General features: G+C 43.7%; 1 protein-coding gene across 9 annotated transcripts in view; it reads right to left on the bottom strand.

Moving 5' to 3' along the window:
• LOC124605184 (myb-like protein P) overlaps positions 1 to 19,830 on the bottom strand; it is a 456,687-nt gene that overhangs the window by 65,848 nt on the left and 371,009 nt on the right. For all 9 annotated transcript variants that reach the window (XM_047136721.1, XM_047136731.1, XM_047136763.1 and 6 more), the window contains one exon: positions 8,611 to 8,730. In XM_047136721.1, coding sequence (XP_046992677.1) covers positions 8,611 to 8,730 — 120 coding nt within the window. The remainder of the gene's footprint in view (positions 1 to 8,610; positions 8,731 to 19,830) is intronic.

The raw sequence follows: 19,830 nt of genomic DNA, 5'->3' as shown, positions 1-19,830 counted from the left end.
GTGCAATCGATGTTGATGTAGCATTCCCAACACGGACGTTTTTGAGATTCCCGGTTCTCGCGCAGTTTGTCTGCTACTGATGTGCGGATTAGCCGCGACAGCAGCTAAAACACCTACTTGGGCATCATCATTTGTTGCAGGTCGTGATTGATTTTCACATGTGGCTGAACACTTCCTGTTTCCTTAAATAACGTAACTATCCGGCGAACGGTCCGAACACTTGGATGATGTCGTCCAGGATACCGAGCAGCATACATAGCACACGCCCTTTGGGCATTTTGATCACAATAGCCATACATCAACACGATATCGACCTTTTCCGCAATTGGTAAACGGTCCATTTTAACACGGGTAATGTATCACGAAGCAAATATCGTCCGCGCTGGTGGAATGTTACGCGATACCACGTACTTATACGTTTGTGACTATTACAGCACCATCTATCAGAAAGCGAAAAAAACATTCATATTTCTTTACGTACTAAAAGATGGGGGTTCCTATTTTTAAAAAAACGCAGTTGATGTCCGTTTGACCTATGGCAGCGCCATCTAGCGGGCCAACCATAGCGCCATCTGGTTTCCTCCTTCAAGCTAGACGAGGTTCGTTCTGTGTAGTTTTTTCGTTTCATGCTTATTTCGTGAGATATTTGGCCCGGTCACTATCAATGGACCACCCTGTATTTTGTTTGAAAAGCTTAAGGACGAGACAGATAAAATAACACAACATATTGACTACTCGGCGGAAATGAACAAAGTGTGTGAGAATGTTGTCGCAGGTCTCCTTGTCGTGCACAAGAAGTTGGACGTCACGTGGCGAGAGGCCAGCGTGACTGTAGCGCCAAATGTGGCTGGCTCCGAAACACGTGGCAGTTGAGAGAACTGGAAAAGACAGGGTGTGTCAATCAGCGACCTGTTGCGGAACACCGAGGTGGTGGTCTTCGTTACAAAATGGCCGGAGACAAAATCTGGGTAACTTCACCAGGGGAAGAGTCATTGGGAGACTGGAAGACGGACAATGTGTGACGAGTGTAGCACACGAGTTTGGTATTGCCCACAGTGCATGAAGGGCGTTCTGAACCACAGGCAGTGCTGCCCAAAGGAGAGGAGGTGGTCGCCCACGGTCTACTATAGCAGCAGCTGGCCGACACATTATGCGACTGGCAAGAAGGGATCCACGTCAGACAGCGGGTGCAACTCCAACCACATTTAACAGGACTACAAGGTGCACAATTTGACGCTCCACGGAGGCACGATGATTGCACGGGGGGTGGGTGGGTGGAGGATGGTCTGTTTGTACGTTGTGTTCCACTGACAGCCGCACATCGGCGTTAGTACCGAGAACATAGAGACTGGGCCAGTGACGCGTGGGGTGGCGTCGCCTTCTCGGATGAGAGCAGATTCAGTCTGCTAGTGATTCTGGACGAACCTTCAAACAGCGAGAGATGGGAACACACAATGCACCCAGGACCGTTCTCGAACATGACCGCTTTGTAGATCCAGATATTATGGTGTAGGAGGCTTAATTGTTGCATGGGCGTACTGACCTCCAAATCTTTGAACACAATCCGCTCATCGGTCACTGTTATTGTCACATTGTACTCCTTCCTCATGTGTATTCGGCCCTGCCTTCATTTCTATGGATGACATGCGCAACTGCATCGAATAACGCAGGAGGAGAAGCTGACGGAAAGAGAGGATGTTCGGCGAATGGACTGCCCTGCCCCTGCGCCATCGAACATACATGGGAGCGTTGAGCAGACGTACTGCTGCACGTCCACATACACCGACATCCATCCAGTAGCTGTGAACCACGCTGATGGTGTAATGGAACACCGCACCACAAGAACTCGTTGCCAATGTTGTGGCCAATCGCAAAGCGTTCAGTGCTGTCCGTGGTAACAAGACACAGTATCAAGAACCACGTCCCGTATGTCGCAATGTCCAGGGCATCGCGATAAATCACGGATATTTCAACGTATTTATTGTCTTTGAATAAAGGCGTAATTTCTGTTTGTACTGTGGAGTCTCGTATACCCAACTACGGCATTTGCCTGGAGCGACTTAGGGAAATCACGGAAAATCCAAATCTGGATGGCCGGACGCGGGTTTGAACCGTCGTCCTCCCGAATGCGAGGCTAGTGTGCTAACAACTGCGCCACGTCGCGCGGTCGATCACCTTCAAGTCACTGGCATAATTACTATTCACTATAGATATAAATACATTACAGCAGCTTTTGGTGGTTTCGTGGTTCCATTATTTAAATGAAATGGTTTAATTACCATGTAAATACACATTATGTTTATTTTAACGTAAACACACAAATCTACCATATTATTTTCACATAAACTTTGACTAAATATCGCAAAAATTCAATGAGTTTTGTGCTCTGAAGTAAATAGAAACTTCCTTGTGAGCCAGACCAGCGCATCGTCTATGTGCAACACGATCTCGCCAGCCTTTCACCAGCACTATTTGGCAGAAGTTGTTTCCTCCTGGACTTCCAAATAAGCCGTTATTTCGTCCAGCTGCGTTGTGGCCTCTGTGTCATAATGTCCTCAAATTGAACGCCAGCTTGGCGTCTAATCCATCATCACTATCGTCACAGTCTGTAAACGAAAAAATGTCGATAGTTTTGCAGTCAGTCATGCGACACTGTATACGATCATCCTGCAGTGTTTCAGAAAACTCCAACAAAATTATTTCCAACAGTTCTCCTTTGCCCATCCGATGCAGTGTATTGAACTTTTCGTCCACGGCCCTCTACCATCAACTTTCTTACTGATGACATTTAACACTCGCAACAAACAGGAGCAATAAACACTGGAAATGAATGGTAACTCGTTAACTGATACCGTGCTACGATCGGAGAATGGCAGTTGCTTGTGTTTAAATGTAATGACTGTCGTCATCCATTGTTGCAGCTGTTAGTTCCGGAATATCAACAACTGCAAAGTTACTATATTGTACAAGATGCTGGAGACAGGCGAAATATCCTAGTACTTCAAGAAGCAATAATTCCAATTCCAAAGAACGCAGATGCTGACAAGTGTGAATGTTACCGGAATATCAGTTTAATAAGTCATGGTTGCAAGATACTACCACGAATTATTTACAGAAGAATGGAAAAACTGGTAGAAGCAGACATCGGAGGAGATCAGTTTACATTTCGGGTAAATGTAGAAACACGCGAGGGAATACTGGACGTACGACTTATCAAGGAAAGGTAAACCCACTTTTATAGCAGTTGTAGACTTAGAGAAAGCTTTTGACAATGTTGACTGGAATACTCTCTTCGACATTCTGAAGGTAGCAGGGGTAAAATACAGACAGCAAAGACACAACTTGTACAGCATTCAGACGGTAGTTGTAAAAGCCGAGATGCATGAAGAGGAAGCAGTGGTTGAGAAGGGAATGAGACAATTGTAGCCTATCGCCGATGTTATTCAATCTGTACAATGAGCATGCAGAAAAGGAAACCAAAGAAAAATTTGGAATAGGAATGAAAGTTCAGGGAGAAGAAATAAAAACTTTGAGGTTTTCCGATGACACTGTAATCTTGTAAGCAAAGGACTTGGAAGAACAGCTGAACGAAATGGACAATCTCTTGAAGGGAAGACATTAGATGAACGCCAGAAAAGCAAAACAAGGATATTGGAATGTAGTCGAATTAAATCAGATGATGCTGGGGGAATTAGATCAGAAAAGGAGACACTTAAAGTAGTAGATGAGTTTTGTTATTTGGGGAGCAAAATGACTGATGATGGTCGAAGTAGAGAGGGTATAAAATGTAGACTGGCAACAGCAATAAAAGCCTTTCTGAAGAAGACAAAGTCGTTAACACTGAATAGAGGTTTAAGTATTAGTGTGGGTTGTAGCCATGTAGGAAAGTAAAAGGCGGACGATAAACAGTTTAGACGAGACGACAATAGAAGCTATCGAAATGTGGCGCTAGAGAAGAATGCTGAAGATGAGATGGATCGATCACGTATCTAACGAACAGAATAGGGGAGACACGAAATTTGTGGCACAACTTGACCAAAAGAAGGGATCAGTCGATAGGTCACATTCTGAGACATCAAGGGATCCCCAATTTAGTGTAAGAGTGAAGTATGGGAGGGAGGGGTAAAAATCGTAGAGGGAGACCAAGAAATGAATACAGTAAGCAGATTCGGAAGGGTGTAAGTTGCAGTAGTCATTCGGAGGTGAAGAGACTTGCACAGATAGAGTAGCATGGAGAGCTGCATCGGACGAGTCTTCGGACTGAAGACCACAACAGCGGCAACAACTACTACTACTGCACGGAGGTCCGGATTAATAAGGACCGGGTAAACGAGCTCCTACTGTGTTAGTAATGAACGCAGCTGTGTTTACAAACAAAATGACGGCAGCTGCCTGAAGCGCACACGAAGCTGTCTCTGTGGACACAGACGGGACAGTAGATATCAGCAAATATAGGGAAAGCAGTGCCGTGCTCGTCTTCACCTCATTCGCTTATTTTTGTGCGAAGTATTCTTATTATGCGGGGGAGGGGCGGGGGTGGAGGAGAATGTGCTGACTAATTTTTGCATTGGAACAATGGTACTGTTTACACTTGTCCGCGTTTCCCTTCAATTGAAAGGCAGTGCTAATGAATACAAAATTAATGAGAACACGATTGCGACAGAGGAAATGACTCAACAGCGAGACTCCGCCGCGCTCGCCGATACGACACCTGAGCCAAGTTTCGTTCCCAGAGAGAGGTTGGAAGCTTTCCCGAGCGGGATTAGTACCCAAGATTTCTCGCGCTCTAGCCGCGACCTAATTGAGCCGATGACTGTGACTAATAATGCATTGTAATCGAATGTAAACTGTAATCTAAACACAAAAATTGTTTGTATTTGTCACTATTCTGCATTTTGCACGAAAATTTGGGGGATCATAGGTGAACTTTGCTCTCCAGATTTGAGCATTATAATCTCTGGAACCTATGAGCACATCACAAGAATGCAGAGAGTAGAGACCGCCCCATTGGCTGAATGGTCAACGAGTCCGACTGCCATGCCATGGGCCCGGGTTTGGTTTAAAAAAAGGAAAAAAGGTTCGATTTCCTGCCGGGTCGCAGAACTTCCCCCGGTGGGGGCTACCGGCCATCAATGCCATATGATCATTTCATTTTTCATTTCATAGAATAGAGGTTGTGTGGTGAAATCAGATCTACGGTTGCTTGGTGGCTTGATCAGTTAATTTAGGAATTTCTGGTGTAGTTGAGATGCAGTGATTCCTGCAATTTTTTTTCACGCGATTTAACATTTAATTCTGTCCACCTCCGTGGCTGAGTGGTCAGCGCAGTGTAGACGGCTGCCAGTCGGAGGATCTGGGTCGGTTGACGCCCCTTGGCCCTTCGGGACCTGGACGAGGAGCTCGTTAAAAAAAAGGTCTGTGTAATCTCTCAAGTCACGAATAACAGCTGGTTCTAAAGCATACGCAGCATCGCAAAACGTCACTGCGCATTTGAGACTTGAAACTGAAGCTGCTAAGCTGAACTTATAAGCACTGAGGCTAATCCCGCAGTGGGGGATGAGAGGTTTTTGCATCCTTTAGGTAAGATGTATGGGTTATGTTCCTACGGAAACGAAAAGTGTCTAATGCTGACGCAATTACGGGTTAAACCGCTCCCGGACTATACCATAGGAGCTGGTACAAGACTGAAGGAAAGAAGATTTCGGTTTAACGTCACGTCGAACACGAGATCTAATGGATTAATCTGAGAGGCTTGGACTGAGGAAGGAAATCGACCGTGACTTTCAAAAATGCCAAAGCGACATTCGCCTTCTGAGGTTTACAGAAGTCACGGAAAACCTAAATCTGAATGGCCAGACGGGGATTTCAACCTATATCCTCTAGAACACGCGGCGAAAGTCTTAGCACTGCGACTGTTATCTCTATCTGGAACAAGAGAACGGAGCAGCAACTGCAGTTTCTCAACAGTTTGAGACTAAGTTTCTCCCGGCGTATACAATGTTCGAATAACTTACGGAAAATGTCGTCGACAACCGCCGATGTTTCGGCAGTACAGCCTGCCATTTTCAAAGCAAAACTGTGGCAATTAAGCGCTGTGCAACCTCGGTTTTCAGAGAAACTCTTTAAAGACAACACACACACACACACACACACACACGCACACGCACACGCACACGCACACACACACACACACACACACACACACACCGTATACAATAGCGCCATCGCAAAACAAAGATGAACGATGTCAGAAGTTACCGATAGTGACATTAATAGTCAACGGATTAGGAAGCACTAACTCTGTCCCTCCGTGTTTTGACAAGTAAGAGAGTAGGATTCCATGCAGAATTTAAACAATAACCACCATCTCTTTTATAAGGTTACTTGCTAATTTAATTCCAACAGCTCCCTAAACAGTACTGTCCCAATAGCTTGAAGTGCATGCAAGAATCTCCGCGTTGTTATATTCCATAGGATGACCGGTGTCAAGACAACCGTTTGCTCCGCGCGGTGCGCGTGCGTCTGTGTGTGTGTGTGTGTGTGTGTGTGTGTGTGTGTGTGTGTGTGTGTGTGTTTGAGAGAGAGAGAGAGAGATTGTTTTGCTTGTTGGAAACTAGTTTATTGATGTACGAAGCAGATTTTTGGGCCATCGTACTTATTTAAATTAATGTCAGTTAAATGTCTATTTCTAATTACTTTGACATTTGTGAAGAGGCACCTATGTAAGTTTTAGCTGGCTCTATTGGTGTGCCCAATCAATAAAATAAAAAGTTTAGCCTACGGCCGAATCTGAAAAATTAACACACTTGAGTTACCGATAGTACTGATGCCTTAGCTGCTACCGAGCGAGGTGGCGCAGTGGTTAGCTCACTGGACTCGCATTCGGGAGGACGACGGTTCAATCCCGTCTCCGGCCATCCTGATTTAGGTTTTCCGTGATTTCCCTAAATCGCTTCAGGCAAATGCCGGGATGGTTCCTTTGAAAGGGCACGGCCGATTTCCTTCCCCATCCTTCCCTCACCCGAGCTTGCGCTCCGTCTCTAATGACCTCGTTGTCGACGGGACGTTAAACACTAATCTCCTCCTCCTCCTTAGCTGCTGTTAACAGAACATCAAATCTTGATCGAAGATTTCACGAATAATAGTTCATAAACATGACGAGTGGGTATGTTGCTATTACGCCTCTAGTAGTTTAGAAGATTTCACTATGGAATAATAGAACTGGATAGCAGTGGAGTCTACGGAAGACTTTAGGGGACTTCCATTAATTACGCAACCTCAGAATAGGGGGTTGGGGGGGGGGGGGGGGGTGGGAGGCGTCCGGGAAAATCTCACCAAATCTCATTTAAAAACTAAAATTAAATAATAAAAATAAAAAATAAAAATTTAAAAACGAAAATCTCACGTCAACTTCTTCACTAATTGAATATGTATTATTGTAACGAATAGCATTTTGTTTTGTGTAATTTATCTCCAGCACAGACAATATAAAAGTGCCCACCAGTACGTATCTGAACTGAACTGAATGCTCTACACGTGTGCATGCCCGGGATTCCCCGCTTTGAAACAAGTGCCGCACAAATGACAGATTTCATTCGAGGAATTCTCTGCCGCACTGATCGAAATCACTGCGTGACAGTCAGTGAGTCAGACGTGATACTGCGAAGAACATAAAGCGGATGGTTTTGTGTTCAACACGAATTTCTATAAAAATTTACAATGCCTATGTTAAACACCATGCCGACAAGTCGAAACACACGAGCTTGTCTATGTCTCTCTGCCCGTCTGAATACTACTCGGGTTTGGCATATTTAAAATAAAAAGGTTTTTAATCAGGTGTGTGGAAACACTGTGTTTTAATCAGTTTTTAAAACTGGAGAGCAGTGGAGTCTACGGAAGACTTTAGGGGACTTCCATTAATTACGCAGGATTCACAATCGTAGCAGTGGAAGTTAAAAAAAAAGTAACAAAATAATTTTTTTTACATGTGAAAGTTCATCATTTCTTCACTTCTATTGGCTGCGTTTGTTGCTGTAGGTACACGTTTCTTCATAAGTAAGAGAGATTCTTCGATGAATTTTGCACAGCATACAAACCATACTTACAGGTGTATGAAACCCTAGAAATTATTTAATTTATGAAAAAATGAATGTGCTGTTACATTTTATCTCAATTTTTACCACAGTTTTTAATATATTTGGAAAATTCTAGAGTTTCATACACCTGCAAGTATGGTTGGTATGCTGTGCAAAATTAATCTCCCTTACTTAAGAAGAAAAGTGTACATATAGCAACAAATGCAGCCAATGGTAAGTGAAAAAAGGTGAAATACAAATGTAAAAAAATAAATCATTTTCTTATAATTTTGAACTTCCACTACTATAAGTGTAAATCCTGAATCCTTTCTGGCTATTCTGACAGAGTTTTATGAATTTATTTTTAAAAGCATAGACAGTGGAAGTTAAAACTTCCTGTGGTGTCTCCCCCGCTCCAAGTCGTCCCGTTTGACGTCCTATCCTCCTTAAAGAAAACTCTGGACGTAATTAATGGAAGTGCCGTTGTTACTTAATAGCAAGATGAACACGCGCTCGCGAAACGACGGCGGCCTACCTGCAGCGTGAAGCCGAAGGAGCCGTTCTTCTTCTCGACGATGATGGTGCGGCGCCTGCGGTCCTCCTCGGGCTTGCTGGCGGTGACGCGGTCGGGCTTGACGCGCTCCAGGATCTGCGACTGCACACAGAGCCCGCCGTCAGTCCACACGGCACACACGACACCCTCGCCGGCCGCGGGCATCGCAGCTTCTGCCTCTGCCACGGCCAGGTGTAGCAGACTAAGCCGGCCGGCACGCGCCCCACGCTGGCGCGCACGCGCAATGCACACCTGGCGCGCCGGCGCCGGCAGCGGCAGCGGCAGAGGCAGGGGCAGATGCGCCGCGACCGGCAGACCCGCCGTACCGCAGGGGCACGACGGGTCGGCAAAAAACACACACATCACACCGGGACACCACATCAGGCGCACCCCCAAGAGAAGGTCACAATGACTCCCTCAAAGACAGAGAGAAAGGATAACATGCAAAAATGTTCGAAAACTACTTGTTGGTAATTCTTTCCTGTGTTTAGTGGACTTGAAAGACCTGAAAAGTATAAAGCGCAGGTTGTCACTTATGTGTTATTGAAATCACCAGCCAGTTTGGGAAATGAGCTCTGCAGCGAGCCAATAATTTCATCGGTATGTTTCAGGGCCGAATTTCTACAAAAGTACTTCACGGGAGATGCGGAATTGGAGGCGGATCGAAGATGTGGCACTATAGCAGCAGTAACGCGTGATGTGCTTTCAATTTTCAAACAATGTTTCACGAACACAACGAGCTCATTTGTTTTTGGAGCATTTTTTGTAAGTTGAAATAAAGGACGCTTCTAAAACAATTCGACTTTTCATTTAAACGCAGATCCCAGATTTTTTTTTTTTTTTTTTTAAAAAAAAGATCTGTCACTGAATGTGAACAAGTGAGATGCAATACTCACCCTATTAATGAAAAGAAGAGTTTGTTTCATTTTCATACTTTGTTCAACCACAGTCCAACTCTTTCGCATACTTCCTAACCAGGCGTAATTACAAGTTTCCTCAGGATTGAGAATGAAACTCCAGGGCCAAATTCGCTACAGGTGCAGACGAAATATGTCTACAAATGTGGGTGACATACCCCCGAAGAAGAAGAAGAAGAAGAAGAAGATGAACCCACCACCAAAAAATTATCCGAAGGTCTTTAGAAAAAATTATCCAAAGCAAGCCGATGGTTTACTGTAGTATTTCTCGTTTTACCATCTGAGTGATGGGTATGGAAGATACAATCTGCCTTTCAGGCCTAACTTCGATTCCAAATACAACTCGCCTTCTGAAACGGCGACAAGGAGGTAGTACACTACAGGTATTTCCCTCCGTTCCCACTCCGGTATCGAATCATTACCCTCGCTCACAGTACGTCGCATCCTTCTGCCCCGAACACGCATCAGCTAGTCCGCAAGCTTTCGTTTGGCTGTCTGTAAGTGCACTGAAATCATTTTATTCAAGAATTCAGATTTCAGCTCATTACGGGGTGCTTCGTAGATGGAAATGCCTCGAAACTGCTGTCTTCCGTACACCAACAAGGACTCGCAAACTGAACTTTCCAGTTGGAGGTGTTTACGTGTTTATGGCTTTGCAGCCACAGCTGGATTGCTCTTATCTTTGGATTGCATATAGATAATTTCGGTACGGACCATGTGCTGCCTGAAAGTACACGAGACCAATCGTTTGCCGAACGTGACTCATTCGCAGTCTGTCGCCAACTGGAGACGTTGCCTGACATTGGGAAGAATCGATAGATGTGATGTACCGGGTGATCAAAAAGTCAGTATAAATTTGAAAACTTAACAAACCACGGAATAATGTAGATAGAGAGGTAAAAATTAACACACATGCTTGCAATGACATGCGGTTTTATTAGAACCAAAAAAGTTGCGAGAAACGTGAAAGATCTCTTGCGCGCGTCGTTTGGTGATGATCGCGTGCTCAGCCGCCACTTTCGTCATGCTTGGCCTCCCAGGTCCCCAGACCTCAGTCCGTGCGATTATTGGCTTTGGGGTTACCTGAAGTCGAAATTGTATCGTGATCGACCGACATCTCTAGTGATGCTGAAAGACAACATCTGACGCCAATGCCTCACCATAACTCCGGACATGCTTTACAGTGCTGTTCACAACATTATTCCTCGACTACAGGTATTGTTGAGGAGTGATGGAGGAAATATTGAGCATTTCCTGTAAAGAACATCATCTTTGCTTTGTCTTACTTTGTTATGCTAGTTATTGCTATTCTGATCAGATGAAGCACCATCTGTCGGACATTTTTTGAACTTAAAACCCCATGTCATCCCAAGCATGTGTGTCAATTTGTACCTCTCTAACTTCATTATTCCGCGATTTATTCAGTTTTCAAATTTATAATGACTTTTTGATCACCCGGTACATGCACAGACAAACAAATGATTACAATTTCAGAAAAATTGAATGATTTACTCAAGAGATAAAGCTTTACAAAATGAACAAGTCAACAGCGCATTGGTCCGCCTCTGGCCTTTATGCAAGCAGTTATTCGGCTTGGCATTGATTGATAGAGTTGTCGAATGTCCACCTGAAGTATATCGTACCACATTCTGTTCAACTGGCCTCTCCAATAATGGTCCAAACGTTCTCAAATGCGGAGAGACCCAACGACCTTGCCGGCCACGGTACGTTTTTGCAAGCCCGAGGACAAGCAGTAGAAACTCTCGCCGTCTGAGGGCGGACATAATCTTGCTGGAATGTGATTCGAGGATTGCTTACCGTGAAGGGGAACGAAACGAGGCGTAGAACAGCGCCGACGTTTCGTTATGACGTGAGGGCGCCGCGGATGACAACCAAAGGGGCTGTGCTATGAAAAGAAATGGCACTCCTGACCATAACACGTGGTTGTCGGTCTGTATGGTGGGCGACAGTGAGGCTGGTATCCCACCGCTGTCCGGGGCGTTTCCAGGCACGTCTTCGGCCAACAATCGGATTACCTGGATTAGGATTGTCTTCAATGACAAGTCTCGCTTCGAACCGAGCCCCGATGACCAAGTTAGATTTTACATATAACAAACTCCCGTTTATTTGGGTTAATGCGGAACCGAAAAACGCAAATGCAAATTATCCATGTTTTTACCGAAATCTGTCGTCTCCTGCTTTACAAACAAGGAGGTCACATTTCCCTGCACTGTGCATTATTTACGCGTTAGTCACCGCTAGCTCATGACTACTTATTTACAGAATCCACTTAAGACACACTGGATTTTATATAATTTGCTTTCAGTTCACTTTCATGAAACTAAGCCCAATTTTTCCACTTTCTATTTTTAGATCACATTTTTTATAATGACGTTTCACATTTTCCTGAGAGTCAAAACATGTTGTTGTTCTGGTATTCAGTCCTGAGACTGGTTTGATGCAGCTCTCCATGCTACTCTATCCTGTGCAAGCTTCTTCATCTCCCAGTACCTACTGCAACCTACATCTTTCTGAATTTGCTTGGTGTATTCATCTCTTGGTCTCCCTCTACGTGTTTTATCCTCCACGCCGCCCTCCAATACTAAATTCGTGATCCCTTGATGCCTCAGAACATGTCCTACCAACGGTTTCCTTCTTCTAGTCAAGTTGTGCCACAAACTCCTCTTCTCACCAATTCTATTCAATACCTCCTCATTAGTTATGTGAACTACCCATCTAATCTTCAGCATTCTTCTGTAGCACCACATTTCGAAAGCTTCTATTCTCTTCTTGTCCAAACTACTTATCGTCCATGTTTCACTTCCATACATGGCTACACTCCATACAAATACTTTCAGAAACGACTTCCTGACAAATCTATACTCGATGTTAACAAATTTCTCTTCTTCAGAAACGCTTTCCTTGCCATTGCCAGTCTACATTTTATATCCTCTCTACTTCGACCATCATCGGTTATTTTGCTCCCCAAACAGCAAAACTCATTTACTACTTTAAGTGTCTTATTTCCTAATCTAATTCCCTCAGCATCACCCGACTTAATTCGACTACATTCTATGATCCTCGTTTTGCTTTTGTTGATGTTCATCTTATATCCTCCTTTCTAGACACGGTCCATTCCGTTCAACTGCTCTTCCAAGTCCTTTGCTGTCTCTGACAGAATTACAATGTTATTGGCGAACCTCAAAGTTTTTATTTCTTCTCAATGGATACCTACTCCGAATTTTTCTTTTGTTTCCTTTACTGCTTGCTCAATATACGCAAAAGAATTTTTTACCGGATGCGCTAATAACACATGAACGCACCTGAGTGCCTCGGTATGCATGATAACGGGCTACTAGATCACCTCGAATTCGCTCCCTTCCTCTACTGAACACAGCACACTACAGTCCATCAGTTAGTTACTCGAATTCCGGTTCATAATCGCAGCTATTTCACCACTCGCAGATGTTTTCATCGTCTGCGTTTTCACAAGCCCAAATTTTCATTCTAACCGAACACACTTCTTTTAATTATAACGGAATATTTCAGGACTTCTTTTTAAAGAAGTGCACGGATAATCGGCATCAGGATGGTCGGGAGATGGCTGTAGATAAATTTCCAGATTTTTCAGCTAACTTTCGGAGAACAGAGTCGCATGAAAATGACAAGAAAGTCTTGAAAATTAAAAGCTGTGTTATAGACAGGATACTTTTCAGTTTCTTAACCACATGGACTTCCAACCAGGTGAAAGTGCTCATTCACGGGCTATCCGTACCTGTTGCCCATATCAAATCCGAGCGATTCGAGAGCCCACTGGTATTGTGAAGGGATTGGACTCTATTTCCGCATAAGTCGACCATATTCCTTCTTCCCAATGCCAGGCAACGTCTCCAGGCGGCGACAGACTCCGAATGAGTCACGTTCGACAAACCATTGGTCTCATGTACTTTCAGGCAGCACATGGTCCGCACCGAAATTATCTATATGCAATCCAAAGATAAGAGCAATCCAGCTGTGGCTGCAAAGCCATAAACACGTAACCACCTCCAACTGGAAAGTTCAGTTTGCGAGTCCTTGTTGGTGTACGGAAGACAGCAGTTTCGAGGCATTTCCATCTACGAAGCACTCCGTAATGAGCTGAAATCTGAATTCTTGAATAAAATGATTTCAGTGTACTTACAGACAGCCAAACGATAGCATGCGGTCTAGCTGATGCGTGTTCGGGGCAGAAGGATGCGACGTACTGTGAGCGAGGGTAATGATTCGATACCGGAGAGGGAACGGAGGGAAATACCTGTAGCATACTACCTCCTTGTCGCCGTTTTCGAAGGCGAGTTGTATTTGGAATCGAAGTTAAGCCTGAAAGGGAGATTGTACCCTTCGTACCCATCACACAGGTGGTAAAACGGAAAATACTACAGTAAACCGTCGGCTTGCTTTGGAATCTATGAAACTTCTAAAGCTTGTTTCAAAAAGGAACTAGAGGTAGATAACCGTAGCCAGACGATTACCTGAGGCTACTCAGCATCACTCATAGTACTTGGCACCTCCTCCACATACTATTATAATAATAACGAACATCGTTCATTCTCTGTTTTTTTCTCTTTTGTGTTGTTCTTTTCCTTTCCTCTCTCTAACTGCGTTCCAAACAATGTGTTTTTCTCTATAACCTACAAAATAATAAGCGAAAGGAATTTTTTGTAGGTCGATAAACGTAAGAAACATACGCTTTCTGCAGGGTTATAAACATGATTTACTTAGTTATTTTCGATAATTACAGCATCTTCCATACACAAAGTTATTTTTTCTGTCATGTAGCTGATGTTTTTAAATCAACTGTGTACAAATCAATTTAAATCCAGTTTCTAACAAATTTCTATCAATTTTACTTAAAGAGCTTTGATCAGAGTTTTAGGGGTATGCTGCACATAACTGACTGTGTTCAGCTGTATGTTCAGGTGTCGGACTTTCAGTTAATTTGAGTATTCAAATGAGTGCTCATTTTCGTCAATGGGCAACCAAAGGCGCCTTCTAAACGATTTGTGGACGAGTTGTAAAGTTGATAGATCACGGAGGGACAAACTTCCTCGATGCGCTGTTTGAAGTCTTATTTGGTCCGAGTGTTAAGACTGTAGAACGTGTCCTTACAAGGCATAAATGCGCAAAAAAAAAAGAAAGTTTGGTCTGGCACGGACATATTGCTGACGCCAATGCAATGAAGCAGCCATGGCCTACGCTGTGAGATATCCCGGGCGAAGAGCTCCTTCAGCCACTAAAACGGTTTCGAGAGACAAATATTTTGAGAAAACACGGCAGTTATAGACGAAGATCAACAAGAAGTGAGACTAGGAAAGTTTTGTTTTAGCCGGAATAAACCACGATCCATATTTCAGCTTAAGATAAATTTCTGGTATCGGCCTTACATCTGTGTGGCGAATGGTACACTGTCACAAGTTTCATCGGTACCACCTGTCACTGACATGTGAGCTATCGGAGAGTTACTTTTTCTGACTGGGCACTGAGTAATTCCACTCTGAACGCCTTATAACGTGTTATGTTCTCTGATAAATACGTGCTCACAAATTATGGTGCAGTGAATAGGCATAATGTACATTACTGGGCTACAGAAAGTCCTAGTTCGGCAGCTCACTTCGAACTAAAGTAGCTGGTTCATTAACGTGCGATATGAAATCCTTGGACATAGAAATCATCATTCCACTTTATTTCGCAGGTACTGACATGTGAGATGCGTCGGGCTTTTATTGTCAGCAATTTAGGTGCTCTCCTTGAAAATTTCTGTCTAAACATTAGAGGCAGTATGTGGAAAAATCACTGTGGTCACCCAGCCCATTCTGCGCATGATGTGTAAGAACTGAACAATGGATTTCCTGTAAGATGCTTAAGACACGATGATCCTCAGGAATGGTCAGCAGGGTTGCAACACCAGTAGATTTCGTTTTGTGGGGATATCTAAAGAATCGTGTTTATGTTACCGAACCGAAAACAAATTCAAATGGTTCAAATGGCTCTGAGCACTATGGACTTAACATCTGAGGTCAACAGTCCCCTAGAACTTAGAACTACTTAAACCTAACTAACCTAAGGACATCACACACATCCATGCCCGAGGTAGGATACGAACCTGCGACCGTAGCGGTCGTCCGGTTCCAGACTGAAGCGCCTGGAACCGCTCGATCACTCCGGCCGGCGAACCGAAAACCCCAAATGACTTTAAACAGTGCTCCGAGGAAGCTCGCCGCTCCGCGACACCAGCAACTTAGTCTCCCATCAGCAGGTCATTTAGATGGCACTCAGGAAAATGGACACTCTTTTGAATATCTCTCTTGAATGGATATTCTGGCACTAGGACACCCACCTGAACACAGTCAGTTGTGTACAGTTTGTTGCATCCACATCAAAAACTTTTAATGTTCCTAGCTCTCTAGGTAAAATTGATAAAAAATTAATTTAAATTGATTTGTACACGATTTGTCTGCTACACGATAGAAATAAATATTGTTCCTTTTAAAAAACTATAACTCATTGTTTTAATTTTCTGGAAAGTAACGTAATAAACCATGTCCGTAACTCAGCAGAAGGAGTAACGTTTCTTACGTTTACATATCTAAATAAATATTCCTTTCACATATTTTGTAAGTTACAAAAGGAAAAACACCAAGATCTCTCTTTTTTTATGTATAAAGGGTCCTCGGTGGTTGAGGCGCGTTAAACAAAATGTGGAACCCGAGCTTTTGGTGACTACAGAAACCTGGCTACCATTTCCAAACTGACGCAACTAGGACAAGGAGAAGATTTTAGCCATTAAGTCCAGAGCGAAAAACTGCGATGATCTTTAGTGTTGGGAGCAGATGACTATGAAATATTTCACCCTATAACACTGCAGAAGTTACACGAATCCTCTATTTCGTACCTCTTGAAATTACTGTAGCTCAACCCTTAGTCTCACTGAACCATCTTACATCACTAACCGCGTCCTGTGATTCATTGTTACTCGCCTTGCAACTCCTCTTTCTCTCTACCTCAGCTTATATATATATATATATATATATATATATATATACAGAGCTGTCCTCAGCCAGAGACTTGGTTTAAATACCACAGTGCTTTTCTAGGAATAATCCAGTTGGAGGTGGTTGCCTTCCTCCGACCTTTGGACTGACTTACCCTGTCAGTTATAGGGGAAACCACAGTTTAACGTGAATTGCTAACAACGATGCAACTCAGCGTTTCACACAATAAGAAATCACTGTCAGAGATGAAAAAAGCGAAAAGTGCACAATTGATCCTTGTACATTGGGGATCGAGTCCAGAACATTTGGATTCACAGCATGCCAATTGCCGACCGTTGTGGCCGAGCGGTTCTAGACGCTTCAATCTGGACCTCTACGGTCGCAAGTTCGAATCCAGCCTCGGGCATGGATGTGTGTGATGTCCTTAGGTTAGTTAGGTTTAAGGAGTTCTAAGGTCTAGGGGACTGATGACCTCAGATGTTAAGTCCCATAGTGCTCAGAACCATTTGAACCAAGCACGCCAGTTACCCACTGAACAACCCCGTCACATATTCTTCCACATATACTCCCACGTACTGCCTTAATGGCTTTAATTATCTAAAAATATGTTTGTGTCTGGTGTACTATGTGAGACGTCTTTTCTGAAGTAAGATGGGGCTCGACGTCCTATCCTGGCAAGTATATAAATACCGAATGAAGTTCGTCGCAGAGTTCCATTCCACCACTTTTTCTATGAGAATATGTGAGTATATAACATAACTTAAGTCACTGACCTCCTTCTTTAGTGATCTTTTAATGTGAAACTTCTCGGCAGAGAAAATCGGGGGTTGTGAATCTGCCTATACAGTATTATAAATTAAGATTCCCCGCAGCGTTTCTCTGTATGTGAAAGCTCATCTGAGGAACTACTGTAGCGACATTGATTCTGTTTTCTCTAATAGGCAGACTGATTCGCGAAGCACGTTTGTCTGTATAATTTATTACCGTTACGCCAGATAAGGCGTGCGGTCATTGATACTTAGTTCTACCTATGCAAAGTTGGGGCGGGTGGCTAATATTTCGTATTTTAAGTGTCTAGCGAAGGATCAGAGCGAATAAAAAATATAAATATTAACGAAATGTGGCATATTTATGGCACAATGAATGATTTGGTCGTTCTCCTAAGTAATTTTGGTTTCAGATTCACGATCAACGCCGCCAGCAAATTACAGATAACACATTCACAAAATTGAATAAATTTACACGTACAAACACTGTGTTCGATTATCCGAATTAGTCTTGACGATTTTCTTTTTGTTTTGAAACGGTCCTCGTATTTGGACAAGGCTCTTTCGGTTAAGTTTTTGGATCAGTGTTCTAGCGCGCAGATCCTGCACTTATGTCAGCATGCGCGAAAATTATGTTTCAGATGGTGTAAATAACCCTTGAGGTTACCATCTACATGTATTTTGCAGAGAATTTTTCGCATGTTATTCACACACACACACACACACACACACACACACACACACACACACACACACACAGAGAGAGAGAGAGAGAGAGAGAGAGAGAGAGAGAGAGAGAGAGAGAGAGAGAGAGAGGTAGGTTCAAAAAATGACTCTGAGCACTGTGGGACTTTACATCTGAGGTCATCAGTCCCCTAGACTTAGAACTACTCAAACCTAACTAACCTAAGGACATCTCACACATCCGTGCCCGAGGCAGGATTCGAACCTGCGACCTTAGCAGCAGCGCGGTTCCGGACTGAAGCTCCAAGAACCGCTCGGCCACAACGGCCGGTCAGAGAGAGAGGTGAACGCTGTTATGTCGCCTGGAACCTTGAGGTGGTTTTCTCATACAGTAGCAGTATGGATTATTTCCTCATTTGCTGTGCAAACTTTCGCCTCTTAATGTCAACATACAACCCGCAACACAGCTGGGTGTGACGGGTTGCATGAAACTCAGGCGTACGCTGTAGCGCCTACCACACGGAGAAGCCAACTACTCGTACATACTCATACGGACATACGCTTTTGACACAATGACTAAAACACATCATGTCTGCCATGAGAAATGAAACCTAAGAGAAAAAGTAGCAACTGCAACATTACACAAGTTACACAATTCCTCAGTGCTGCATGTGTTGAAATAACTGTGGCTCAACCGTTACAACTCACTGTAAACCTCGAATTGCGACCTGTCACACACTATTATCCGTCTTATTTCTCTTTCCCTTGACCTATACATCATCTTTTGTAGCAGTAAACGAGTTGCTGCTGTAAAGACAACTGCTGAACGTCGAATACGTTAGTATACAAAGAAAACAGGAACACCTCACAGATGATGTAATTTTTACACTTCGGAAAAGAGTTTTGTGCGCTGCGTCCCGTCAGTCACAACACGACTGCCGGTGTTCAAAAAAAAAAAAAAAAAAAAAAAAAAAATGGTTCAAATGGCTGTGAGCACTATGGGACTCAACTGCTGAGGTCATTAGTCCCCTAGAACTTAGAACTAGTTAAACCTAACTAACCTAAGGACATCACAAACATCCATGCCCGAGGCTGGAGTCGAACCTGCAACCGTAGCGGTCTTGCGGTTCCAGACTGCAGCGCCTTTAACCGCACGGCCACTTCGGCCGGCGACTGCCGGTGTTATCTCGCGCAGAGGACGAAACGACGTGTGGCTCATTTACGACGGTGAAAGCCGATCCAAAGACTATTGGAGGTTCTACTGTAATGCAAATAAATAAAGATGACAGAAATGTTGAGTATCTAGGTTACTGAACTGCATTTCCGCAAAGTCTGTATAAAGTGAAGATGTAATGCAATGGGTTATTCGACCCTGGTGGCTGTATTTATATCCACTAAGCCGAGCATTCGGTATCTGCAGGCTCACAGGTCAGTGAGTATTTAAAATTCCTGTGCTTTGCCTAAATTATTTGTGTGAGTATCTTTCGGTGCCATGTACACGTGATGCTGACCAAACAACAAGGAGCCCCGGCTATGTGGTTAGATTTGCAAATTTCCTCTTAAGAAACTCTGTGACATTTATCTACATCAATTGTTCAGCGAGACGCGAATAAAACACACCTCAGTTGGTAACACTTGTATACACGCACACACACACGCACACACACACACACACACACGCACGCACACACACACACACACACACACACACACACACACACACATAGAGTGAGAGAGAGAGAGAGAGAGAGAGAGAGAGAGAGAGAGAGAGAGAGAGAGAGAGAGAGAGAGAATGAAAACAGA

The sequence above is a fragment of the Schistocerca americana genome, chromosome 1, assembly GCF_021461395.2.
Source record: "Schistocerca americana isolate TAMUIC-IGC-003095 chromosome 1, iqSchAmer2.1, whole genome shotgun sequence".
Lineage (NCBI taxonomy): Eukaryota > Metazoa > Arthropoda > Insecta > Orthoptera > Acrididae > Schistocerca > Schistocerca americana.
Note: the sequence above shows the minus strand (reverse complement) of the source record. Positions and strands in the feature narration are given on the sequence as shown.